The 27,144-nt window shown below is 54.9% G+C and overlaps 1 protein-coding gene across 1 annotated transcript in view; it reads right to left on the bottom strand.

Annotated features, from left to right (window-relative positions):
- Window positions 1-25,523, bottom strand: part of CCDC33 (coiled-coil domain containing 33) — a 45,160-nt gene extending 19,637 nt beyond the window's left edge. The window contains exons 1-11 of the mRNA XM_074836934.1: window positions 25,214-25,523; window positions 24,376-24,836; window positions 23,251-23,433; window positions 12,585-12,748; window positions 7,659-7,783; window positions 5,858-5,967; window positions 4,988-5,089; window positions 4,702-4,793; window positions 4,426-4,546; window positions 280-409; window positions 51-172 (exon numbers count right to left, since the gene is read on the bottom strand). Of these exons, the coding sequence (XP_074693035.1) occupies window positions 51-172; window positions 280-409; window positions 4,426-4,546; window positions 4,702-4,793; window positions 4,988-5,089; window positions 5,858-5,967; window positions 7,659-7,783; window positions 12,585-12,748; window positions 23,251-23,433; window positions 24,376-24,836; window positions 25,214-25,523 (1,920 nt within the window). The remainder of the gene's footprint in view (window positions 1-50; window positions 173-279; window positions 410-4,425; window positions 4,547-4,701; window positions 4,794-4,987; window positions 5,090-5,857; window positions 5,968-7,658; window positions 7,784-12,584; window positions 12,749-23,250; window positions 23,434-24,375; window positions 24,837-25,213) is intronic.
- Window positions 25,524-27,144: the final 1,621 nt, after the last annotated feature.

The raw sequence follows: 27,144 nt of genomic DNA, 5'->3' as shown, positions 1-27,144 counted from the left end.
CCAACACCGTGCCACCCTGCCCAGTGTCACCCCCTCAACCCCTGGCTCACCTGCACGGCAAGGCCATCCACGCGCATCCCGCCGCTCTGCGCTGCCAGCTCCCGGAAAACACAGCTGGTGAGGGGCAGCACCGAGTATCCCACCGGAACAAGGGTTCCTGGAGCATCCCACACTGGGGAAGGGTGAGAGCAGCAGGCTGGGGGCACGGCAGCCTAGGACCTGCCCCTGGCCAAACCCGAGGATGAGGGAGAGCATCCTCAGTGGGGTGCCCAGACTCACTGGCTTTGTATGGATAATATTCGATTGCCAGGGCGGTGTCTTCAGAGAAGATGGTGGCCACGTCTCGGCCTTGGAAGAGGAAGGATGTGTCCCAGGTCGGCTGCTCTGGGGGCCCAGCTGGTCGGGACATCTTAGGAGACAACAAGAAAATTATCCTTCAGATACCTTCCCTCTCTAGAGATCAATAAGCAGACAGGTAGAAGGGAGAGGAGAGGTGGGGGTAAAGAAAAGCACAACCTGTGCAGATGTATCCCATCCCTGGCTCAAAAGCAACCCTAAATCCCAGCTGCTTGAACTGGTTTTCACTGGGTCTTCGAGCTTGGCTGCTTCTTTCTGGCTAATCCCTGACAGCATCTTCCCCCTTGCAGAGCCAGAGGTGGAAAACAGCACATGGATCAACTTCCCCATGCTTAAAAACATGATGGGAAGATCCCAGAGGATGAGCTGTGCTGCCTCCAGGGTGAGACTTTTGATATCTATCAATCAGGTGACCTGGTGCTCACGCTTGGGAAAGGGTTTTGCAACAATATACGGACCCCGAAAGCTTGCAAGCAGGCTTTCGGGGTCCGTACATCATGCAAAACCCTTTCCCAAGTGTGAGCACCAGGTCACCTGATTGATATCGAACAGTGGGCAACATGTTTATCCCCAGAGCCGCGATCTGTCGCTGGAAATGGCATCGGTCCATCCCCGCCAGCAGCTGCTCCCCTTCGCCTTCGGAGAGCCCCGCCAGCTCTCCAAAGGTCAGCCTTAACACTGGCTACTCAGCGCCAAGAAATTATTGACAGCAGCTCCTTTTTAATGCTGTTACTCCATCCCCTCGGCCAGCATCACCCAGTGGGGATGAGATGCCGATCGGCTTTTCTGCATCAGCACATTTCTGCTTTGTCGGGGAGGGTGGGAGGAAGAGCGGGGGCGGGGGGGGGGGGGGTGTGTCTCCCTCTGCTCCTGTTTGGGGATGCTAATGGGCATTACGCACCTTGGAGACCCACAGTGGTGCATTACCCAGCCCTGGGGGCTGTTAGCAAGGGGAGTGTGGGGCTGGGATGCTTCAGAGCCCAAAAACACCTCCACCATGGGCTGCGTCGGGCAGCGCTGTTAGTGCTGGCTCAGCACCAGGCTGGGTCTCTCAGACGGGAATTTGTGAGGGTGTCCCTAGTGTCAGCTGGGATTTTTAGCTGGGATGCAGCTTGCTTTGACTGCAGGGAGCCCAGTCTGTGCCTGTAAGTCGTTAGGGAAAACCCACACGGACTGGAGCAGCTCTCATCAGCTCAGCACCCTCCAGCCGCTCCTCTGCTTTCCCAGCCTGCATCCCAGCCCACAGGGCTGTTTCATCAGCCTCAGAAAGCCCAATTTGGGGGGAAAATCTCCTAAAAAACACCAAATGCCGCCTCCAGTTACTTTTCCTGGCATCGACCTGTACAAGGCACTGTGAGATCGTGCCGGTTTAGACTCAGCAGGGAAGGGAAAAGTCAAATGTGGGAGCATATTGTTAATTTGACCCCAATTGTAGGAGGTCCCAAGCCCACATGGCTCCTCTCACAGGGACAGGGATGGAAGATGACCTTCCCAGTTTCCCCCCCTGATTTTTGGGACTGGGCGGGGGGCAGGAGCGCTTGCCAGGGCTGGGCTGTCTCCCACCGGCTCGGCGGGACAGATGGATGCTCTGTGCCATGGCATCAGAGCCGATGCACTGATCTGGGCAGACGTCTTGGCACAACAACCGCCTCTGTCCAGGGCCACCTGGAGAAGCACAACAAAGGGGACAGGGAGGAGGAGGAGGAAGACACCTTCATCCTCCTTGGCTACCCCAGCTCATCTTCCATACAAAGGCTGGTTCAAAGGCAGCAACATTGGCACAAACAGTGGTAGAGGTGGCCAAGCCCATAGCATCTCTCCTGCCTTCCCAAGGGATGGGGCCATCCCCTGGTCCTCACGGCTGCCTGTCTGGGGGGTGTAGACCCTAGAAGAGAGTAAGAAGCTCCAGCTAAGTGGGTTAAGATGGAGGGTCCCCAAGAGAAAGAGCCAAAAAGGAGATTTTTCTTAGAGGGGACCAACATCACGAAGGCTTGAGCTTGGTGCTGGGAGGACAGACACAGCGTGGCTTTCTGTAGGAGGCACAGCCCAGTGCCTGTCCACCCCATGGATTTGCCATTGCCACCAGTGTGTCCAAACCCATCCCTTTTGGTGAGAGAGGGGCTGTTGGCCCAAGGAGAGCACCCAAGGAGAGCACCCAGTGCTCTTGCAGGCAGCTCTGTGCAGGCCTCAGCTAACTCCTGGCCAGGAAGACCAGGTCTCCAGGACTCCCGGCCAGACAGGGAAGGGTTAACCACCGGGGAACCCAAAAACCCCCTAAGTAAGAGGGGTGCTCTGCTGAAGGTGAACCCAAGCGCTGTTGTCTGCAGACGCTGATGGGAACCGACAGGCGAGAGGACATGCTGGGCTGGCAGAATTATCGAATCCGATTAGCCTGCCCAGCAGTTTGCTCAGGGAAAGCCATTAACCTCTGGAACCGGAGCAGCCGCACTCTTTCCTCCTCCTCCTCCCAGCCTTCCCCTAACCTTTCCTTCCAGGCGTTAGGAGTTCATCCTCCCCAGGAAAGAACCATGTGGGGAGGTGGGGAAACTGAGGTAGGAGATGGGGGAGAGAGCTGATGGGGGTTACGCAGCTCCCCAGAGCAACCTGTTCGTGCATCCCTGGGGAGAGCATCCTCAGCGACATGCTAAGACAGACAGAGCCATGTGGGCATGGAGGGGAGGAGGAGGAGGAGGTGAAGGAGGCAGCAGCACACATGCAGGCCAGATGGCCGGGTTTAATCACTCGTCCTCCCGTGTTGGGCTCCCACGGCTCCGCGCTGGCACTGCCGCCTGTGCCGGGGCTGTGGGGCTTGGCTTGGGCTCGCCCAGTGCCTGGGTACCACACCTTCACCGGGGTTTGTGTGTATTTATCCATATAAATCCAAAGGAAAGGCATTTTGGCTGCATTTAGGGGAGAGAAATATCCCTGCTCTGCCTGGGAAACCGCAGCCTCGGGGTGCTGTATCCTGGAGCAAAGAGATGGGGGGAGGAAAAGAACGTGGGGGCAAGTGCAGGGGGATTTCTTTCCTAATATCTGCTCTGGAGTCAGTGTGGGCAGCCTGGACCCCAAACCCATTGCCATGGTGGGGCTGGGGGGTGCTGCTTCCAGGGGGACCCAAAGCAGGTGCAGACCCAAAGCAGAGGGTCCCCGGCACTCCCCTCGCCTCTCACCTGCAAAGAGCAACCGAGGGAGGTGGGGGGGATGGCAATAAAACAACAATTATTGTAATGAATGAAATGCACCAGCAATTTTTATGATAATTCACCGCCTCGTGGGCGACTTGGCATTTGGCCGGCCTTCTCTAAGTAATATTTTATTTATGGGCTCCCCGAACGTGTTGATACAGGGTGTTTTGCTCCAAGACAATCAAAATTCAGCACACGGGGGAGAAGGACCGAGATGGAGAAACGTGCGCTCTGCTGGCGTTTGGGACCAGCTGGATCCATCTTTTTGGGGCAGCTGGACATCTGCCCTTGCCACGCTTTCGGCTGGCACTTTTCAGAGGTGAAGGGATGGAGCTGCTCTGGTTTTGAGGGGTGCCAGCTTCATGCTGGCTTCTGGCTCGGCTGCTCCATCGTACCTCCTCCCTGCCCCACCATCCCTCTAGTGCCCTGCCTCTCCCTCCCTGCCAATTTTTGGCAGGGCTCGGGAACAAAAGCGGGGCCCTCCTCCTGCTTGCTGATGATGCCGCGTGCCGAAAGCATATGTTTCCCTGGCAACAGCTATTTTGAAGATGTGCGTCGCTAGCTCTCCCGGCGGTACTTGAGGCCCTGGGAGGAGAAGGTCTCTGCCTTCGAGAGGCGGCACTCGAGCTGGAGGCGTGAGCGGAGCAGGGGGAAAAGATGAAGGACAAAGGCACAACCGAGGAGCTGCCTGTGGGTTTCTGCAGGCAGGGCGAGGTGGATGTGGGGACCGTGTCTTTGATGCTCAAAGAATCTCTTTGCCCCTAAAGCTTTTCCCTGCATGGGATGCTCAGCTCCCCTGCCGAAGGAGGGATGCTTATCGGTACCCGGCTGGGATGGATGCTGCCAGACTCGTGCATCCCGGCAGATGCACTCGGCCTTGTACCTGCGGGCAGCCGTGGTTGGCAGCTCGGGTGATGTTGAAGGCTGCTGCTGGAGGGTCTGGGAATGTGATGGTGGTGGGGCTCATGCCAGGACAGGAGATGGGATGTTTCTCCATGCGGTGCCTGAGAAGTGATGAAAAGGAGGAGAGTCAGCATGTGTGGGGCCACATCCGCTCCTGACAAGCCAAGCACCATGATGGCACCAGGGATGTTCAGGTTGTCTGAAGCTCAGCAACCCCCACCCAAGTCATCAGCAGCCCCCCATGGCCATCACTCACTTGTACTCCTGAACATTGGTCACAACTCTGGCCACGGCAACGAGGGCCCCAGAGGGGGTGGCCAGTGGGGCGGACAGCCCCTGCAGCAGCACCTGGGAGGTGGGGGGTGTCCATGGTGAGGGGTCAGCAAATGTGGAGGGAAAAAACAACTGCCCTAAATCAGCATCAACAGCTGCCAGAGCGGGAGACAAGGTGCAGCAGCATCCTCCCTGAGTTGAGATGCTCTGGCCCATCCAGGACTCTTCGAACCCCCCTGTCACCTCCTGTCCCCAGGGCCACCTCTCACCTCCAAGGCCACAAAACTCAATCCATCGCAGCGAGGGATGAAGCTTCTTTTGCGGATGATGGTGACGTGCAGGACTGTCCCTGCGGGGTCCTGTGTCCTTGGCTGTTTGCGAAGGAGAGCAAACCATGGGAAGAGGAAGGGTCAAGGCCACCAAACGCTGGCGCTGGGCGTGCAGACGGCCCATCACCGACAATAAAGCACCAACTAATAATTAAAGCTCACTGTTCCCTGGAGCCTTCCCGGAAAAGATCAATATAATAAATCCTTCTGCATTTAAATATTTAATCACTCCCAGTCTCTGTGCAGGAAAGAGGAAACTTATTTCTGCCAGTCAGAGCGTAGGGGAGGCTGATTTGGGAGAAGTATTGAGAGAGTTTGCCAGGTCTCATCTGTACAGGGAGCTATCAGCCAAGTCCCTGGGACTGTCAACAGGTTGGGACAGAGAAATCCTCACCAAGGGGCTTGGGAAGCGGCTTCTCTATGGCTGGGTACCTGCCTGCAGTAATTAATGCATCGTGGTCCCTGTTTAACAAGCACTCTGATGTATGGCCTGGCCCCGCATCTCCTTCCCCAGGATACTGAGGGCAAAAGCTTGCAATTTCATTGCTTTTCCTCCACATTTTCTTAACGGAGATTTAAAAAGCCCAGCACAACGCCTGCCTTGTTCCCACCTCGCAGGAAGCCCGGGCAGCTCTTTGCTCACAAGCCTCTTTGAGCACCTTCCCAAGGTTGCCAAATTCAGGTTTCCCACAGGGACTACGGCATTACACAAGGGTCCCTTTGCCCACAACCTCCAACTACAGCTGAGCTGAAAATTAGAGTTATATGCAGGAATAAACAGCAGAAATGAGGGACAGGAGCCGTACCTACCAGCACCAGCCTGCAATGGTAGGGCTGGAAGGGCTGGAGGTGCCGCACCGGCAGCTGGAAGGTCCCCAGTGCCTCCTTGGTGGCTTTGTCTGCCACGGTGAGAGTCAGGGCTGGAAGGGATGAGAGCAGGCAAAGAGATGGGGAGAGGTTTGGGGAAGGTCTGGCTGAAAAAGGGACAGAGGCGATGGGGGGATTGATTCATTTTCAGCAACCCTTTCCCCTCGCAGGTCATGGTGGGGTGGACAGGGGCAGGATTTACACCCCTCCTGGGTTTATATGCGCACACACACGTGCATCCCAAGGAGCCATTGAGATCATGTCCAAGGCATCTCCAAGAAAACGAAACCTGTGAACAACTGGCACCAACACAGCTCAGATTCCCATTCAAGAAGCCAGGATTTCCCACTGACCCACCTAATCCACCTCCCTGGCTCCAGACCACCCTGCTCAGCTGCCAGGGTGTGATCCTGCTCTGAGCCCTCCCTGCCCCGGGGTCAGCCCACAGCCCACAGGTGGGTTTTGCAGACACTTGCCACCATGGCATCAGCCCTCTTGGGGACATCCAGTCCCTGTCTGTCCCCCCAGCATGGCAGCATCATCCCCACGGGTGCTGGCACCCCCAGCTCTTCCCTTAGTTTAAAGCAAAGCTGCAATTTAGTTGACAAGCACGAGCAGGAGCCTTTTATCAAAAAAAAAAAGGAGCTGATGGAAAGGAAAACCGCCCTCTCTTTATGCTGCCATCAAGACTTGGGCTTCCCTTCCCCCAGCTTAATGACTGTGCCGAGGCACCCGCCTTAACTCCTGCTTGGCCAGCCTGGTGATGCCACAGGTTGTGCGTGTCCCCAGAATGAAGACGATGGACCAGGCAAGTGCATGGACCACGCTTTCCCGAGCTTGTGCTTTTCAGCAAGTGCTCAATTTCTATGGAGATTTTCTTCCAGCCCCTTGTGGAAAGAGCACAAGAGAAAACGTTCTGGGGCCGAGCGAGAGCAAGTATCTTTTCTGCTAGTTATCACTGGTGATAGATCACGCTCCGCAGCCCTGCTGATGGAAACTGTATCGCTGGGCGAGAAAAGGATGGAAAGTGTATTTCTGGGCAAGAAAAGGTGCGAGCTCCACGTGGAAATGACAGCCCTGGTCTGAACATCAGGGGGATGAACACCTCTGAACATCTGGGGGATGCTGGGAGGCGGACGAGAGGGGCCGGGGGTCTCCTTGCATCTCTCCCAGTACTGCATGGGGCAGGTTCAGACTACATCAAAAACTCCTGGATTTCATTTAGGTCAGGGCCTAATGGGATTAGGCATGATGTGAAGATTAGCTCCCACAGTTTGTTTTGCAAGGGTTTGATTATAATCAAATCCCAGACCCTAATACCATGAGTTTTATTACAATTACAGACTTAGCAGCCCTGCAAGGGGAGTAACAGCACCATGATGTGGGTCCAACTGATTGATGCAAGGTGTTAGTGTCAGGATGGCAGCAGGGAAAGATTTGGGGTGCTCTCCCTCGATTCCAGTTCGCATGGGATGCTTTGGAGGACACCTGGAGCTCGGCACTGTCACTTGCCCCACCCTGCAGCACATATCTGGTGGCATGTCCCTCCTGGTCATGCCCTGAAGCCACCACAGCCACACAGGGCTCAGGGTACGGCTTGTCCATGGCCACCCTCTGCCTGGGTGATGCTTGGGGTGCTTTGGGGCACAGGTTCTGTAATATCCCAAAATTAACCCTGCGATGAGATGAGACCTGTGTCCCAGTCCCCGGCATCCCTGTCCCCACAGTCCCCTGATGCTCTCACCTGCCCAGCCCGCATCTTCAGCATCCATTTCCACTGTCACCTCTTCCTCCCAGGTGGGTGTATGGGTGGGCACCGAGGATGCATGGGTCGCCTCCAGCTTCTGCTTAGCCCCTCTGCTGGTCTTACTGGGAGGAAAAGAGAGGCAAAACAGGCCGGTTACTGGGTGACAGAGGGGAATGTGTGAGCAGGGAGCTGAGCCTGGGAGAGGGACGAGCACCATACCTGCTCGGTGCAGCTAACAGTGGCCAGCCCACCCTCCCACCACCCTTAACTACCCCTGCTCTGAGGGGGCTGCGCTGGGGGTCCGGGGATGGTTTTACTCCTGGCCACCAGATTCTATCGAGCCCCCAGTGATGCGGTTTGCAGACCCTTTTATCCGAAAGGCTGTTTCAGACCCCGGAGGCTAATTAGCCAGTTGTATTGATGAAGGGACAGGGAGGAGGTTGCTGGGAAATGAGAGAGAAGATTGAATGTTAACGACCACCATCATTAAACTCAGCACATAACAGGGCTGAGCAATAATTAGAGTGGCGTTAGTGACTATGGGCCCTGGATAATTCTTCATCTGCAGTTGTGCAGGGCCATCACCATCAGTGCTTTTTGGGGTTGTTCCTCCCACTTTTATCAATTGATCATCAATTACTCATGAGCTTGGCTAATTATAATAATTCCCCCCTTATTAGGGAGTCTGGCAGATCTTTTAGGGGGTCTCCGCTGGCCAGCGAGACACTTGGTGTTATCCTGGGAATCCCAAGACCACAGCAGAGTCCCACCGCCTGGTAACATGGTGACCTCAAGTCTTCTCCATCCCTGACTATGGGGTGAAGGGGGACGGTGACGTGGCACCAGGCCAACATGACACACATGCCCCAGCCCTGTCAACGGGTTGCTCTGGATATTAAGATGATAAAATGTCCGGTGCTGGCTCCTCCAGGAAAGCTCTTGCTGGAGCAGAGCCAACACGGCTCTTAGGGAGAGCTTACATCAGTCACTGTGGTGACTGAGAGCAGATGGTGGCACTTTGCCACACCCTGGGAGCTGGAGACTCCAGCTCTGGGGGAAAGGAGATGATAAAGGTCCTTCCAGCTGTAGGGTGAGCTCCAGGTAGTGGTGGGACCGAGAAGGTTCATCTCAGACAGATGGGAGGATGCTCTATGCTTGCAAAACCTCCATCCCCTCTTGTTGCTGAAGACAAGACCTAACAGACCCTCAGCCACGCTGCATCCACCTCCCATGCTCCTCTCCCATCTCCCACGTGTCCCCTTCCCCACCAGCGAAGCCCACCTGCATCCAGCAGGAATGGCGCTGAGCAGGCCAGCTCTGCCAGGTGGGAATTAGCATCGGCCTGGCACTGTTGTGGAGGGGCTGGAAGAAAATCGGCTCTCCAGTAATGAGCTCTGTGGGGGATTGCTCTACCAGCAACGTGCTTGGAGTCCGAATGAAGCCAGACCTGGGCTGGGGGGGGTGGGAGGAGGAGGAGGGTGAGAACAAGCTGCTCTGGGCCCCCTTCATTATAGACTTGCCTAAGGATGAGAGAGCATTCAAAAAGAACTGTGAAGTGAGGAGGGAGGGGGGGAGGAAACAACCCACAACAGTACAACACATGGGGATGTGCTTCAAAATCAAATGAACAGGCCGGGGGCAGCAGGAACGGTGGAGAGCAGAGATAGTTTGATGTCTCCTCCTCACCCCAGCCAGCTCCAGACCTGCTGGTGGGGCAGGAGATGGGGTCTCCAGCAAGCAGGCGCTGCAGACAGCTGCCCTGGGGATCGCATGCCTTGGGGCAGGACATGGCTGGGATGGACCAAAGATGCTCCTCTGATGCTCTGCATCCCTCCCTGCCTGCTCCAGGGCAAGCGCTTCGTTCTGCTGTGCGGGGATGCACCAGCCACCCACCGCTGTGATAAAAGATAAAGATAAAAGATAAAGACGGCCACCCCCGGGGAGTTATTATACATCAGCGTCTCAGCTACAGTGCTTGGGGACAGCATCATGCAGCCTCCCCGCTGCGTGTGACTCCCAGGTGCCCAGCAAAGGGCTTGGCAGGGCTGTGCCCAGCCCTCGTAAATATTTATTTATCCAGCATTATAAGTTATTATCTCTACAGGGTGAGTTATTTCTCAGGGCTGACATCCCCGCAGAGGCAATGTAGTGGTGTAGGTGCATAGTTCTCGGGGAAGAAAAATCCTGTGCAGCACGGCCACAGTTTGCAGGACTGACATCCAGGGTGTTACCTCTGCGGCGGTTGCAGGATCCGGGCCTGGGGAAGGCGATGCTGCCCCCCCACCACGCAGCCCCACTGTGCTCGGTGCTGAGCTTGGGGGGTCTCAGGTGCCGTTTGGGTAAATAAATATAGATAAATAAATCAGAGAGGTATAAGAGCAATTTCTGAAAAGATTAGAACGAGAGGAAGAATTATAATTTCCCCTCTCCTTTGAGAAACCCGATTTTTACGTTGCTCCTGACCCTCTAACAGTCCATCTTCATCCCACCATGACCTAAGCCTGGTCCTGGGGTGAGGAGGGGACCCCCAAAGACCCCACTTGGTCCCACTTCCCCCACATCCTTGCTCTGGGCTTATCAGCTGAGCCCCTTGGTTTATATTTGGGTACATTGCAGAGCCAAAAGGCTTTGCTTGCAGGAACACCCTAACGCCTTCCCAGGTGGAGCACCCCATCTCCACCACCACCAGGACTGCTGCCTGCGCAGGCAGACTTTCAGGCAGGGGGACATCGGAGTCCCCATCCCCCAGGCTGGGAGCAGATGGCGCATTCAGCAGCGACCTTGAGTTTCTTCTCGCAGTGCTAAAGAGCAGAAAGGAAGAAGCGAGGAGGCACTTGCACCCGCCCGCGGTACTCAATGGAGAGGAGAAGCTGGCCCGAGCCAGGCGCTTTGTGCTGTTAATTGCAAACACACCTGGCTCCAGCACACCAAGGTCATCCCTGCATCACGTCGGTCCGGGGGCGATTTATCTGCGTGCATGAGGGAGTGGAAGGAAGATGCAGAGCAAACCAACGGGTGCCCCTGAAAGCAGGGAGGGGGGATTTGCTCAACATTCAGAGGATGAGGAGCAGAGCCAAGCTGCTGTCAGGTCCCCAAAACATCCCTGGAGGAGAAGGCCCATCCTCTCCAGAGCAGGGATCAACCAAAGCCCATCGGGATGCCTGTGCAGGCTCTCCTGCTGCTTGATGTCTTTCAGATCCACTCTGCTAAGCCTTTGCCTCCCCAGTCCTCTGCATCGAGAGCTGGAAATGATGCACACAACTATGGAGTGCTGTGGGATGCTGAGTCCAGGCACGAGCGGCTGGGACAGCCTCAAAGGACTGATGTGAGTGGTATTGCTCCCCTCCTCCCATCCCACTCCTGATTTTGGGGGATGATGCTCTGGGTGCCGGCGGTTTGAGCGCGGGCTGGCTCCACTGGTGGTACCCAGCTGCCTCGGGGGATTGACTGCCACCAGGTCCCCACCAGCACATCCACTGACTGCTTCTGCTTCCCGTCCGTAAAAACCCACCTTTTAACTGCAACATGCTACTCTCCTTCAAAAGCAAGTGCCCTGAAAAACAATAACTGATTCCCTTCTGCCTTGGCTCCCTCACTATGGTTACTAAAAGGCCCCTCATGTGTCCTGCATCCCTAATATCACCCTCCCCTCCCCTCCATCACTCCCCTGTTACCATGGCAATGCAGTGATGGAGCAGCACCAGAATGTAAAGAGAGATGCAACAATCACACGCCACCCTCGTGCTATCATTTAGGATATTGATGTTTAAATCTCCTGAGATTATCTGGGTATAATTGGTTTATGGAAATAGAGACAACTCCTGCAGTGGAGTTACTCGGGCTGTCGGGGCAGAGAGCGGGTCCTTGGCACAGGGTGGGTAAGAAAGAGGGGAAGGGGTGATGGAGGGCCGGCCATTTGGGCTGCCAGCCCACGTGCCAGCCGGTTCCCACCGGGCTGCAGGTGCCAGCCAGCCCCAGCTGCTGAAAGCCCGATGATGGAGAGCCACATCCCTCCTGCCCAGGGAGCCTCCGGGATGTCTGACGCGGCTGGGAGCAGGCACCATGGAGAAGAGGCATACTGTGCCACACTGACAGACCTTGGGACCCCCTTCACCACGGAGCTCAGGGTTTCTACATTGGAAAATGCCCAGCAAGCAACAGTTTGCTCTACGCACTTGCAGAGAAGATGTTTCCAGGCTTACACAGCCCCGGCTGCTGACTGTCCCTAGTGGATGAGTCCCGGCCCTGCTTCCCTGTCCCCTGGCATTGATGCACCCACTTGGGTACCAGCCTGCCCCAGGGAGATGTCCTGGAGAAACCAAACTCTGCAGCCAGGAGATGCTCCGAAGTCACCAACAGCTTCTTTCTCTCCCCTTTTCCAGGGAAGCGATGCCAAAGCCTCTCTGCCTCCTGGAAGGGCTCTTTGGGATCGCAGGTTCACCCCGCAGCAGTGCCGAGCAGAGCAGCCTCCCTCTTAACACAGACCAAAGCATGACCAGCTAATTGAGTCCCCTGGCACATGCATAATGCATGAGGAGCCACGTTCTCCTTACCCAAGCATTCTGTTTTATTTATTAAAACACTCTTTTATTTATTGTGATATCTTCTTGAAACCCAGGCAGCATTACCCTGTGGATTCTTTGACATCATTTTATACTTTCAATATTAGGAATGCTTTCTTCCTGACGCCCCAGCGAGTCAAAGCACCCCATCCCCTGCCTTCCCCCATCTCAGTGAGGAGTCCGGGCCCTTCTCCCTGTACCGAGCATCCCACAGACGTGATGTTTGTGCATGTCACCGCAGAAGAGGTTTCCACCCTCCCCAGGGCTTGCAAAGAGTTAATAACAGTGTGACAGCTCCTAAACCCTTTCACCGTGTCCCCATGATCTCTGTTGTCCCCCTTTGCAGACGTTGGGTACTCACATGACAACATACGGCCACGGCACCCGGCCGTCCCGCGTGGTCGGCAGGTTGCTGGCACCATGGAGTGTGACGGTGATGGCTTCCTTCCCCACATGGGCCATGTGTCCTCCACCAGCCACCTGTGCATGCCTGGGCTCCTCTGTCCTGGTGGGGGACTTGGATACCTGCTGGTAACAAGCAGGAGAGATGTCAAGGTGAGGAGTGGCTGATTGCTCCTGCAAAGCTGCAGGCATGTCCCCATCACCCAACCTCGGTCCCATGGCCCCAGCTCAATGCTGAGAGTCCAGATAGGGGATATGGTGTTCCCAGCACATCCCCATGACCTAAACTTGTCCCCACAACCCCTGTTTAATGCTGGAAGCCTGGGTGGAGGAGAACAAGCCGGGGAGGTGGTGTCCCTGGTGCACCATGGATGTCACCATGCCACGGCAGGGTCATAACGGGTGCCAGGCCCTCTGGGAGGCCACCCAGCAGCATGAGAGCATCCCACATAGGTTGAAAACAGCCCAGCATCCCTGCTCAGCATGGTCCCATGGGGGCCAGCTACACCATGGTCCAACCAAAGGCCCCAAGCCAGGTCACCAAAACAGGGATTAACCATCTGAAGAACCTCCATTTTCCCCATGGCCCTCAGACCTGCCAACACCCACCCCCCCCGGCCCCCACCATCCCCCTGCTTCCCCTTCTTGTCAGCCCAGGCATTTCTGCAATTTATAGGGACTCCGCAGGAATTGGGATCTCAGCCCAGTCCAGGGGGAAAAGCTCATTAATTCCCACCAGCTGATGCGATAAGGAGCAGCAGAGCCACAAGCTGCCACTCCTCACCCGCGGGGGGGACCATCCCCATGCCCATCACACCCCGTCCAAGTGAGAGACAGCACCGTCCCCCACTGGCTTCATCGTCGCCGTGCCACCGTCTTGGGCAGCATGCAGAATTAATACATTTAATATTGCATAGTGCTGTGGCTACAAGGGGTTAAAACCCACCCTGTGCCACTTCAGACCCTGCAAAGCAAACCCTTCGGGCATCCTTCCCACCTCCTGGGGTTGAACCAAGAGCTCCAGCCCAGCAACCACCCCGCGGGCTTCTCAAAGCCGCTGCTTGCAAATCCCCTCCGACACGTGGCTTCACCTCCAAACTCTGTAATGAGGGGCTGGTTCGTCCTAAGACCTCTCCCTCATCTCTCCTGAGGCCACCCAGCTGCAGTGGTGATGGGCTTTTCAGCAGGGAAGTGACCGGCCACTTTGGGGGGATTACAAACCCAAACCTGAGGATCGCTTGTGGGATGGAAACCTGGATGCTCTGACCACCAGCAGCCTGGAAAAACATTTAATTCTGCTTCCCCCCCTCCCTTATTTTGTTGCTGTCAGCTCAGAAGCCAGCTGGAGCTTGGGGCTGGGTGCTGGGGACAGACTCGGCATCTGTGACAACCAGAAAGCGACACCGAAGGAGCAGAAAAAGTGGAGGAGGATTCCCTGACCTGCAGAGCGGATGGCGGGGAAGGATTTCAATCCCACCCCAGGCTCCATCTCTGTGACAATTATCCCCCCTGCCCAGCGATGCTGATGGAGAGGGGAAATTACAGGCTTTCTTGGCCTGATGTGGGATGTCACTCCCCACAGACACAGGGTCTTCCTGCTGGTGGCCAGAGCTGCTCCACACTCTGTCTGAGCACCTCAGCTCTCCCTGCACCCCCAAAATCACAGCACAGCAAGTCCTGACAACTTCCCAAAGCTTTTCCAGAGAGGAAGGGAGAAGGGATGGATGTGGAAGGGCATAAACATTATCCTAAAAAAAAAAAAAAATAGCATGATTTTGCCCCATCCAGCATCGGCAAAGAGGGCAAACTGTGGGATGGACCTGGGGGAAGGAGGAGGAAAGCACAGACTCGTGTTTAAGACCCCTGGGCTATATCAACACAAGTTGCATCACCGAGGGAGGGCAAGGATGTCTGGGGGCTTTGAAGAGGCAGGGGGCCAGGTTTGCAGGCAGGAAGCATGCACGGGTGTGCAGGCAGGGCAGGCAGGGATGCTCTTCCTGGAGACTCCTCTCTCCTCTCAAGAAAGCATCTTTTCCGGCTCCAACTCTGGAGTTTTAGTGAGCATTTTCACCCCAAATACTCACTAAAAACCCCATCCAGAGGAATTCCAGCTGGCAGAGCTGGGAAACAACCTTGTTTTGAAATGCATGGACACCTCCGAGCTTTGCTGATGGAGTCCTGCTCTGGGGGACCCCAGGACCTAAGCTGTGATGCCGGATCGGTGTCCCACACCACACCCTTATTTCCAGCTCCAGATCATTATTTTGGGACATTTTCCTATGTTTTCCCTATTTTCTTTCACATTTCAGATAACAGAAGCAGGTTTCTTAGTGCACATCTTCATACCCACCACTTATATTTATATCTCCCTAAAAAGCCAAGTAGGTTTTACTGCCAACAATGGTTACAGCATGATAATTAGCAAGGGGTTTTAATAGAAAATTCACGAGCCGTTAAGCTAAGTAAAACTCAGCAGGAGAACAAAACATTTTAAAAATAGCAGGCATGAACAATGCCAGGCTTTACAGGCAACTGGTACCCAAAACCCTCAGCAAAGCTGTGATTAACTACCAAAAAAAACCCCCAGTCACTATTCAAAGCCAGGAGGGAACTCAGTATTTCTTCCAGAAAGGAGGGTGCCTGCAGTTCCAGGTAGAGCCCACGCTTGTTTTTCAGCTCTCTTACTCAGTGGGAAGCAAAACTTCCCCATTCCTGCCAAGCCAAGTGCTCTCATCCAGGAGTTTGCAACCTGTAACATGTAAGAGGCAGAGAAAAAATAAAGTTCCCATGTCCCCAGGGGTCTCAGCTGGGGACACATGTTTAAAACATCTTGAGGTTCCCTTGTAGCATCACTGACTCCTGCAGAGCAACTCGAGCATCTCGCACAATCCAAAGCCCTGATCCCATGCAGCACCTTAACCCCAAGCCACCCTTAAAGCATCCTTAACGATGATTATTAATTATTCACACTGCAATGTTGTGGGGAGGTTGATTAACGGTGCCTGAGCTGCCACGATCATAATTTGTTTTTCTATCAACTCTTTATCATCTCGAAAGAAGCATCGGGGCCCAGGCAGCTCCTCTACAGCAGCTCTCAGCCAAGATTAAATTGCTTCTGGCTGCGATCTGACAAGACATAAATAGCCTCAAGAGCCCAGCGTTTAGTTCGGGGAGGACAGCCCGGGCTGGGAGCCAGCAGGGACCTCCAGGCATGGCACTGCAGCGGGACAGGGGCTCCTCCATCTCGGCTTGGCCCCTGCCCACAGCTGGAGACCACAGCTGCATTTTCCCCTGGCAGAAGGTTGGTGCTTGCAGAATGCTCCTTCAGGTTTCATTTCACTGGTGCATTGGACAGCACAAGACCAGAGGTGAGCGCCTGGGGCTGTACATCTGCAGCGTTCACCTCCTCAACCCCAGACACAGCCCTGCCAGTGCTCCTTGGGATGATGCACCGCTGCTCTGCAGGGGAAGACACCAACCTCTGCCCTACCATGGAAGGATTAGGACCCTTCTGGTCCTTCGTAGTGAGCCCCACAAGCTCTCCAGCACTGGCTAAAGCCAGGAGCGATGCTGCCACGGGAGCGAGGATCCGCTCCTCTATGGTGGGAACGTTCACAGCCCTGAGCTCCTCCCTGCCCCTGCAATTTATGAGCGGCTGTTGGGAATGTGTCAGCTTTATCCTCCTCCTGAGACTTCATAAAATAATAGTAGGCTCCATGAACGAAGATGGACTGGGGCTGGTGTGAGTTTTCCTATGTGATGTCTCCCCAGGCTCCTTTCAAGCTTCCTTATGGCAGCTAAACACTAGCAAGCCGCTTCCCCTCCCCTGGCAGCCGAGAGGCTGGGAAATAAAGTGCCAATTGGCTTTAAACAAGCAGCAGGATCAGGCCACAGGTTACACCTCCAGCGCTGTGTCACGGGGGGTCTAAACACAAGGTAGGGCTGGAGCATGGCCAGGACATCCCAGAGCCAGGCCAGGACATCCCAGAGCCAGGGGAATGGGTCCCTACGTGTCCCTTGGGACATCCTAGCAGGTCTCAGGGCTGGACCTCAGGGCTCTGGGATGTAAGAGTACACCAAACCACCCATGACACAGCAGAACATCTCCCCGTAACAAGGACAAACAGCCAGCTAACAGCCGCTGGTCTCCATCACAGCAGTGAGCGAGCACGCACCTCCGGGCACAGGCATGGGGAGGGGGGTTTTACACATCATCAGGCAGCAAAATGGGTGAAATATGGGCTTACAGCAAGGACTTGGTGGCTGATGGGTGAGTGGATGCAGCTGCTTCACCCAGGGCAGCCTTCTCTCAACACGCTGCATGAGGGACAATGTAGCACCCTGAATTCATGGTTTTCAGGGGGTGGGAGATGTGTTGCATCCCAGCTGCCCCGTGCCCTGCTGTTCCCATGTCCCCAGGCTCTGCGTCAGTCCCTGTGAGCCCGGGGTGTTAGGGTACAGCTTGACAACCCACATCCGTATGGTTTTGCACCCCCCCACAAGCATCACGGCTCCTCGTCTGTCTGCCCTGCTTTCCAAAGCAACCGGAGCCTCGGCGCTAATCAGATTTGAGGCTGTGAAATCTCATTTGAGGCTCTATTAATGCATAGCTGGCATGACACAGGCCCCGGCCTGTCTCCAATGAGCAAAACAAGGAAAGCAATCTAGCCGGGAAAAATGCATCTCCCGGAACAAGCTCGGGGGAGCCAGCCAAACGCAATTACAGTTAAAAGGAAGATTAAAACAGTATCAGCACTCTTCTTCCTCCGACCCCTGCTCCCACCCGTGGGAGAGGAGCACTGAGCTGCACCGATGGACATCCCCAGCACCGTGGTCCTTCAAGCAGGGATGCAGTTGTAGCGGGATGCTGTCCCTTCAAAGCCAAGTGCTTTTGTACGATGCCACAATCTCCCTGCACTGGTGGAAGGCATGTGGGCTCATCCACGGTTTGCTGATGCAGCACGGGAAGGTGTTACCCTGCTGGGTCCAGCCATGCATGCTTTCTCCCTCTTTGCTCAGACACCGCTAGGGTTTTGCTCCCTGATGCCTTGGAGCTGCTTGGCATGGGATGGGACAACACAGCCCCCCTGTAACGATACCTACAATTAGCATCTGACAGAGAAGACCTTGCCCTTGAAAAATAGCCTCTACGATGACACAGAGGTGGGTGCGCAAGGCAAGGAACAGCCATCAGCTTCCCAAATGAAAGGAGGAGGTACGTGCATGGTTTCCACTTCTAGGAGCTAGCAAGGGTATCCTCCCCCTTGCAAAGGCTCTAGACTCTGGCAAACGCAGCTCAAAACACAGCCCTAAGATAAACAGCCATATGGTTGGAGAACTTCAGCTCCACCAACGGCCTGAGGCAGCCCGAGCTTGTTTTTTGAAGCGAACCCAATTGTATTACAGGGGGTATTTCCCAACACCTTCATGCAGCAGGTTCAAACCACCCTCCAAAGAAAAACACCCAAGCGGTTAAAGCCCTTTAGTAGATCCCCAGCAAAACAAAAAGCGAGAGGAAGAAAAGCGATGCAGGAAAGCAAACACTGTTTTATTCATCGTTTCATCCTGCCAGTCCCAGCCCTCCCCACTGCTCCAGTAACTCCCATTGCTGCACGCAGACACCGCTGCTCTGCTCCTACTTCCCAGTCAGCAGCAGGGATGGGGGGATTTTTCCCTTGGATTTGGGCTGAGCTTGATTTATTCTTCTTGCTATTATTTTTAAGCAAGATGTTTCCTCGAGGGGACCCTGCGGGAGCTCATTAAAGATCACAGGACGGTTTTGGGGTGACAGGAGGGAGGATGCTCTCCCCCCTTGGCACACAGGAATGCTGATTCCGAGCCGATTTCCCTGGGGACCCCCCTTGCCGCAGGCCGGGAATCCCTTTGGGCTAAAAATTGCCAAATTCATTTTCCTTCCATTTATGTAGAAAACTCCCAATTCACCTGTCAAATAATTAAATGGGCCGCCAGCCCAGTATCACCTCGTCTGCTCCATTAGGAGAGTTTTACACTTGCTATATTTATCAGTGGCATCAGTGCAATTTCCTCCCCCCCACCTCTTAAAATGGAGCAATTTTCTCTTTTTAACCCCATTTGCTTTTCTTATCAAGGCAGTTATTTGACACTTAAAGGGACATGATGACTTAAATTGCAGGAATTAGAGCTAGCAGCCGCTCCTCCTGCCTGCGTTTCCTCCGAGCAGCCAAAGAGTTTGTGCTTTACAGACAAGCAAATCAAGAAACAGCTTGGAAAACCTCTTGAGGATCCATCTTCTCCATCTGAGAAGATTTTTCTCCATTTTAGCTAAGAAAATGTGAATTGCCACTCTGTGCTGGCCCATTTCCATGCCAGATCTCCACCTGGGCAGGGAGAAACATGCGGTGAACAGGGGTTTTGGACCAGGCTGGGCAGCCTCAGCTTCCCAACATTTTGATAGGGGATATAATTTCTTTGCAATACATCACCAGGAACACCCATTTCACACTCAAAAAAAAAAATCTTTCCGTAAATTGAAGCTATGCAAGCGGCAGCCCAAAACCATTTGCCTCAGGTCCCCTTTTGCTCCCCACTCCCTCCAGCATAGAGTGGGGTTGATCAAGGGATGCTGAGAGCCGGGGCACTGCCGGAGGAAGGCGAAGTCCCCGATGAACCCGTCAAGGCGTGCTCCTCCCTGGGCTGACAGCTTTTCAAAGCCCTACAAATTGCTCGCCGGAGCGGCGTTATTCATCTTGCCTGCATCCCGGGGCGAGCCCTGCCAGTAAAGTTTGTTTTTCAGCCTCATTGGGCTTTCAGTGAGTGGAGGCAGCTCCAGCCCCTCACCCTGCCGTCAGGGCTGCAGGCTGGGGAGGAGGGCTGGACCCCTGCCACCCTCACTTGTGACGGCCGCTGTCATCGGGATGAGTGATGGATGAGCCGGCCGGGGGACAGACAGGAGACACACGCCATCCATCACCCGCTAACAGAGACCTCTGCCCCAGCCCTGCCGCTCCAGTGATGAGAAGACAGAAGCTTTTATCCACCATCATCGCTCGGCGAGATGGGGCACATCGTGGGGGCATCCGCATCCCTGCACAAGCACCCTTGCCCTGCCCCTGCAGCCCTGCTCCTCCTACCACTGCAGACAAACAGAAATTCAATGTCTCAGCCCAAAACAGCCCCTAAGCCCCTCAGCACAGGCAGATGGTTGAGCCAGGCTTGCAATCAGGTCTGGGTTTGATTTAAAGCATTCAGGAGAGGCCAGACCTGGGCTTAGCTTGCTAGATCTGCTGCTTTTTGCTGGGGAGCAAATCCAGCTCACAGCTTGTCATCCACATCTGGCCAGGGGGGAAGGGACTCCTGAGATACCACCCGCATGCATTAAGGAAGCCCCAGCCTGAACTCCCCCCAAAAAGGGGCCAAAATTAATCCAGCTGTGGCTCAGACTCCCCCAGGTCCCTGTGCCTGAAATACACTTGATGCTTGAGGAGTCTCTGCTTTACCTTCTGTATCCTGCTTAAAAAATAAAGGTGGTCGTTATTCCTGGGGAACGTTTTTGTTCGTCCTTGTGATTTATGTTACACCAAGTCACTTTGCACCCGTACATGCTGTACTAGGGAAGCTGTTTAGCTCCATGGGGAATCCGAAGGGATAAAGCACAGCGTAAGCGGAGCCAGGAGCAGGTTCGGTCCCATTTTTCAGACCTGTTGAAACTCCATGAGTCACAGCTGGCATTGCACAGCGTGGATGGGGTGTGCTTAACATGGGAAGCACCAGCTGCGTCTCACCCGGCTGCCTGATACTCCTATGCTCTTGCAGCCTGGTAAACAAGCAAGACCGAGCAGGAACACAAGCTGTGTGCAAACCCATTTGCCTGCTGCAGAAAGGCTGCGATTCCTTGTACCCTGACAGCAACAGATTGCTGTTTTGGGATGGGCGCCTCGCTGCCAGCTGGTCCAGGGAGACTGGAAACAAACCATCTTCTGTGGGCTTGCAACCAAGTCCAACTGCCAAGGAGATCTCCAAAAGCTGGCTCCTTCCCCCTAGCACCACACAGACCTGCTGGATGTGAAATGGGAATAGTTCCCAGAGGAAGGGACTGACTTATGCTGACCTCGGGGCTGACTGCCCATAACTGAGCCCTGTGTTCCGCTGCAAAGTCCCCAAAGGTCCTGGTGAGCCCAGTCCCCTCTCCTCCATCCCTGCCAGCCTGGGGGTGGAAGTATCCCTGGGGCTGAGAGCTCCAAGGCTCAGCCTCAGCCATCTCAGCGACTAAGAGATCATCCATGGCATGTTATCGATCTGCTCGGTGCCGTGTCCAGGTCCTGGGACAATTAGGGAGCCGTCTGGCTCTGCAACACGCACGAGGCATTTGAACAGCCAGCAGAGCCTCCCGCTTCGTGCCTAGGAATACATTATCTGCAGGCTGCGGTGAGATGAGAAAAATCATTATTCCTGTGCCTTGGCCTTTTGGGTGGAGCTCAGCACCCATCCATCACCTCCACTGTCCTGCAGATGAGATGCTCAGCACAGAGGCCGTGTCAAGGAGCTGGTCACCCACTGGGATGCGCCTGCATGACTTTGCCATTTGGGAAAGGAGAACAGATGGATGTGATACCCCAGCCTCCAGATTTCTCAGCACTCTGGCCTAAGCAGCAGCCTGTGATGGGACTCCTCACCCCTCTGAAGTTGCCCCTCCCCATGCCCCAGCATTACCGACTCCCCAAACTATTGATCACCCAAGTCCTGCCTGATTTTAGGAAGATCTTTAGGCTCTCAAACTTCAGTTCAGGGTTCACCTTCACCATGCACTGGCAGGATCACCATGTGATGCTCTGAGATCCTCAGGTTTGGACCACTGAGAGCCAAAACAGCTCCAGACTAACAAACAGCTCCCATAGCTTCAGCTTGCCAGATCCAGGCTGCAGCATCCCAGCAGTGCTTTTGGAGATTAAAACTCTTATCTCCACCTGGTCCATCCCCCCTCACCATAACCCAGCACAGTTCAGCCACTCTCCAACATATTTTCCATCACTCCAGCCCTCCCAGGAGGGCGGGGAGCCAACATCCCCCCGCCTCTCAGCTTTTAATTTTTAAATAAAAACCACCCTGGCAAATACTTGCCCAGTGACATCAGCAGCAGGTGATTTATTGCATTCTCTCTGGGGGCCCAGGAGCAAAATTGCATTTGCTAATGCCTCGCCTTACGCCCCTGGCCCGGCTCCGCATCCCGCTCCGCATCCCAGCTGATTGCTATCGATTTCCACAGCTCGAAAGAGTTTCCGTCTAGACGTTTGTTGAGCAAACTCAATCAGGTCTCGCTAATAAGTGTTTCTGGCCAGTATATTTTCGGCTGATCGGGGCAGGGATAGCACATCCACTTGAAAACCAGGAGAGACAAAGTGCTGTGAAGGGTGAGGAGTTGCTCCAGGATCCTGAGGGTTTGCAATGCTCAGCGTCTTGCCTGCAGCACAAGGAGCAGGCAGCTGCCCTGGAGAGGGGCTGAGCAGCTCAGCAGGGCTCGAGCACCCGTAACTCCTGTGAAATACACGGACCAAGTGTCCCAGAGCCGTCAGCAACACATTTATCCTGTACAAGGGAAAGAGCCGAGGCACGAAGGTGTCCTGCAGCACTGCAGCAGCAGGTAGCCCCCGTGCACAGCACACCGCGGGGGAGAGGGATGCTAACCCAATTTTTACCCTACAGCCACACCAACATAGTCACCAGGACACAGAAGCACATGTCCGAGCACTGAGGCATCCTTGTGACCACATCCCAGACACAAGCCACCACCTGTGGAGTCCCTTGTCACCTCTCCACCACAGGAGCCCTTAGCTGGGGGGCTGAGCGAGGGCTGCCAGCCCCATCCCTGAGCCAGCAGCCTTTGCTGGTGGCCCAGATGCTACAGAAGACCTTGTCGTCATACCCACCATCCCCAGCTCTCCCACCAGCCCAGCTGGAGGACATGGGGGGCTCCCTGGAAGGAGAAGAGAGCCCAGAGAATGCCTGGGGAAGGTTCATGAGATCAATCCCGTCTCTGGTGCTGTAATCCAGCTTTCTCAACCAATGTTTTCACAGGTGTATAAGACACCTCTGAGAGCAGCATAGACGACATCTTCATCCACAGACATGTTATTCTTACAGTGAGATGCAGGAAATGGAGCCCCTGGGGTAAGGGTTGTCTTTTCCATTTATTTAGACAGCTTTCAACATAACTAAGGAAAAAGAAATGCAGCCTCTTGGACTATGGTAGCCCTGCCCTATGGTTCCTGCAGTTTTTAGAAGTCTAGATTTGAGCTGCAAGATGAAACATTTAAGATGTGTCAGCCCCAGATGCCTGCAGTCAGCATTTTAAGATCTAGGAGACACCATCCACTGTCTGAGGATGGCCAGCTTACAAGGCTGCCTTTTGGTAGTAGAAATGCAGAGTTTGATGTCTCATTCCCCCATCCCCATGACCAGGCTGTGAACGCAATGGTCTGCGAGCAGGAGCAGTGCTGGAACCAAGCTGGGACAGGGACAGGATGAAGGTGGCCACGTCCCCTTGCACCCCTCCATCTCCTCTCTAGCACCTCTAACGGGAAGCTACTATGAATAATAGCATTTTGTTATTAATTTAGGATGGTGCCTTCTCCACCGTTTGCACTCACCTGTGCTGGTGAAGAGGCCAGATCCAGGCTGTAGTCCGATGAGGAGAGGTGAAAACTGCTGCAGCTCAGTGGTCGCCTTGGGGCAGGAACGGAGGAAGAGGAGAAGGAGGAGGAAAGATGCTCGTCTGCTGAGTCACCCGGGAGCTCCAGGGAGGAGCTGAGCACAGGGTCAGCCCGCAGCCTCTGGTAGTAAGAGAAGGGGTTTGAAAGCCCAGATTTAAGTTCCAACACCTCTTTCCCAGTCCCCGTCCCCCCCCATATCCCCCATACCATCTGCCCCCACATTCTCTAATACTTGGGCTCAGGACCTCACCCTTCAAGGGCAGAAGTTTTGCAAGAAATAAAAAAAAACCCCAACAAAAAACTAAACCAGCCATAACTACCCCAACATTTATTTTAGACTTAGAGACCCTCCATGCATCCCTAGAGATTGCTCCTCCACAGCTCCAACTGCCTCAGGAAAAAAAAAAAAAAGAGAGTGATGCTGGGGGGTGTCACCCTCCCTGGGGGTCTCTGCTGGAGGGGCTGCCCTGCACCAGCCAGGAAGGTCAGGGGGGTTTGGGTGGGTTAAGCAGATGAGTTGGAGGCTCTGGTCCTGCTGCAGGTGCCGTGGGTGAGTTCTGGGGCAAGCTGCGGGACTTGTGCTTGGTAGGGGAGGATTAGCATTGAGTTGGACCATGCTGGGGCAGGCAGAGCCAGGTGAATACCCCATAAAGGATCTTTCCCTGAAGTTCTGGGCATGGTTTGACTGTAAGACCCTCTTTACTGGCTTTGCTTGGGTGGTTGCTGTCTCACCAAGACCCTGTCTGCATCTTGAGCTTGTCTCAGCTTGCTCATGTCCTGGACAAAGAGGGTCCCTAACTTTGGTGGCAGGCAAGGGACAGACACCAGGCTCCTACCCAGCAATGCTGAGGAATGAGGGAGGGGAAACTGAGGCAGGGATCTGCTGTTTAGCAAAGATACCCCCTAAAAGCCATAGATACCTTTCTTTTTTGCCTCTATCCCACCTGGTGCTTATGTGGGGCCATCTAGTTACCATAGGGCCAAATCCTGTCCTAAGCAGACTGGTCTGCTCTAGTTTTGCTGGAGCAAGGATCTCTGATCCCCAAATCTCAGCTCTCCTACCTCGGGGGAGCAGGCACGGCCCTCGGTGGGCAGCGAGTGGTAAGCAGACTCGGGTGTACGGAGCGAGCGGCTGGGGACAGGGATGTCCAGGGGGGCTGGTGTGGGGGCTGTGCCTGCTGCTTGCTGGTCCTCCTCCTGGGTGCCAGCGGGGAGCGGTGGGGCCAAAGTCAACGTGGTGGGAGGCCGGTGCTCGTGCAGGGACGCGGTGAAGGCCAGCCGGCCACAGTGCATCGCTGGCTGCTCGCTGCCCACCCGCAGCAAAGCCATCACGGCGCTGTACCGGTACCAGTCCTCATCCCTCCCAGCGGAGAGCTTCATCCGGGGCTGGTTGGTGCGGGGGTAGATGGCGAAGAAGGCTTCGCCCACCTGCCTGCTCATCCTCATCCTCTCTGCCCTCCCAGGGAAGTGCAGGGCCTCGATGCGGAGCCGCACGTCATGGTTCCTGTCATTCTTGCAGAAACCTGCTGGGAACGGTGGGGGGTTGAAGTCTTGCTTAGGGGGGCTGGTGGTCTCAGGAGCATCTCCTGGGCTCATCCATCAGCAGCCCTGGTTAGTTTTGCTCTGTGAACACTAACAAATGGGTTATCCAGCCTGGATATATCTAGATTTTTGGTGTTTGCATCGGTGGTGATGGTGGCCCCACTCTCCAAGCTGGACCTTCTCCATCCACCCCACTAAGCTCAGACAGCTTTGGCTCCAGCTCAGGGTTTTGCTGCAGGCATGAAGGTGTGGGCATAGTACAAGGGTTTTCAAGCCTGAGACAGGCTGTGCTTGCTGCAGAGCCATGCTTCTGGGTCACCTTCCCGCTCAGCCTACCCCATGACATCCAGCCTCTTACCTCTGGGCAGAGTGAAGGTGAATTTCCTCCTCTGGAAGGAGTAAATCTGGTTGAGGTCGCTCTGCTCGATGGTGTCAGTGGTGCCAGTGCTGCTCTGGATGATGTCCCCACTGTCGACGCGGAGCCGGACACCAGCACCAGAGCCCTGCAGCAGCGGGTTCTCCACAGTGAGCTGCAGGGCGTAACGGCCCCGCCGGTTAAACTGGGCACTGACCACCTCAAACTCAAAATCCAGGGTCTTCTCCTCAGCCTTCAGCCGGGAGCGCTGCAGGGTCAGGGGGATGCAAGGTTCCCCTGCCTTGACTGCCATGGGGACAGAGATGCGATCTGGAGACACAGTCCTTGATAGCAGGGACCTCGCAGGTCTCTGCCCTGGAGCAAGCCCTCCCCGCAGCTTGAGGCAGGTTTTTGAGCCAAACTGGCTCTACTGCTTTTTGAGCCAAACTGGCTCTCCTCTTCTCCTCTCCAGCAGGGAAAGTGCCTGGGGGTGCCCCTGGGTATGTGTTTGCTTCACATCTCTGCAGGCAGCTTTCAAAGGAAGCAAAAAAGGAAAAGAAAACTCAGTCCCTGATAAACATCCTTCGGTGCTGTGGGGAGATGCTGAGAGCTTTCCTGCCCCTGTGCAATGACAGAGACAGGGGATTTGAACTCCAGTTTGTTTGCTGGGAAACCAGGTAACTAGATGCGAAGCAGTGGCTGCCTTCCAGCAAACAGCCTGGGATATCCAGGGTGATGTCGAGCAATGCAACACAGACGCGTGTGTGCATACAGGGTGTGCTGGGGGAGTGTGCATCCCTGCAGCAGGGAGTTGATGGCTCCTTGAGCCCTTTTTCTTGAGAAATTCACCACAGAGGGGTTTGCTGGATGTTTGCAGAGCCTCCAGGAGATGCTGTTGAGGATGGTGCAAACCAGTTGCTCCCTTGTGTTGCTGACCCCCATGGGGCAATCCTGCTTCTCCTGCACCCATGGGCTGTTTGCTGGATCTCTTGCTGATGGGACTGGGCACACAAGCCTGCAGCCATGTGTTGGTTTGTCTCTAAGGCAAGTTTTCATCTGGGTTTGCTGGTGTCATGGGGTCAGGCAAGCCAAGGGAGAGGAATGGGATGAGCCTGGGAAGCAGTGCTTGGCTGATAGAGGGATAGGGGGCATTCACCCACCTAATCCTAATACCTGGTAACTTCGGAGACAATCCCAAGGCAGAAACTGCCCCATGACTTGAAGCGTCTCTACAAAACAAGTAGTTGAAATGGTTCTTTGCATGCAGGGCTTGGAGATGTGTATTTGCAGCCTGCCCGGGAGCTTGCTGGGCTTTGAGCACCAAGGGATTGACTCAGAGCTGGCATCTTGTTGCTACAGTGAGAGCTGGGGGTGTCCCGAGAGTCACAGTTGGGCTGCAGAAGGGAAACTGGGGCCAGTGGGGTGCCTTCATACAGGTCAGGAGCCTTTCAAGGGTGATGTCTTGAGTTAAAGCTGGCTGCTAAAGGGGTTTGGTCCAGGTTTGCTTTCATCCAGCTCAGCATTACATGCGCTGCTCTTCCCGGCACAGGAGTGCATGTTTCCGGCTGATGCAACTAGAGCTGAGCTCCCATTCAGAGGTTAGTCCCACCATGGATATTTCAGGACTGACATCAAGATGGTTGATGGTCTGGGGCGGGCAGGAGCTGGAACAACACAGTCTGATCCGCACCAGGAGCCCCCTGCCCTGACATATCTCATTCCCCCATCGCCACTGAGAATAGCACATTCTCAGAGCTTTCGGGATGTTTCCAGTGAAACGTGAGCTGGAGCTGGGCTAGCAGATGGCCCTTCTCTAAGACAGCTCTGCACTCCATATAAAAAGCCACATTCCAGTCTCTTCACGCTGGTGCAAGCTTGAAACAACAAGATTATCCTGGTGGGGGGGAATGGGTTGGGGGATAAAACAGCATCTG

The sequence above is a fragment of the Strix aluco genome, chromosome 12 (genome assembly GCF_031877795.1).
Source record: "Strix aluco isolate bStrAlu1 chromosome 12, bStrAlu1.hap1, whole genome shotgun sequence".
NCBI lineage: Eukaryota > Metazoa > Chordata > Aves > Strigiformes > Strigidae > Strix > Strix aluco.
Note: the sequence above shows the minus strand (reverse complement) of the source record. Positions and strands in the feature narration are given on the sequence as shown.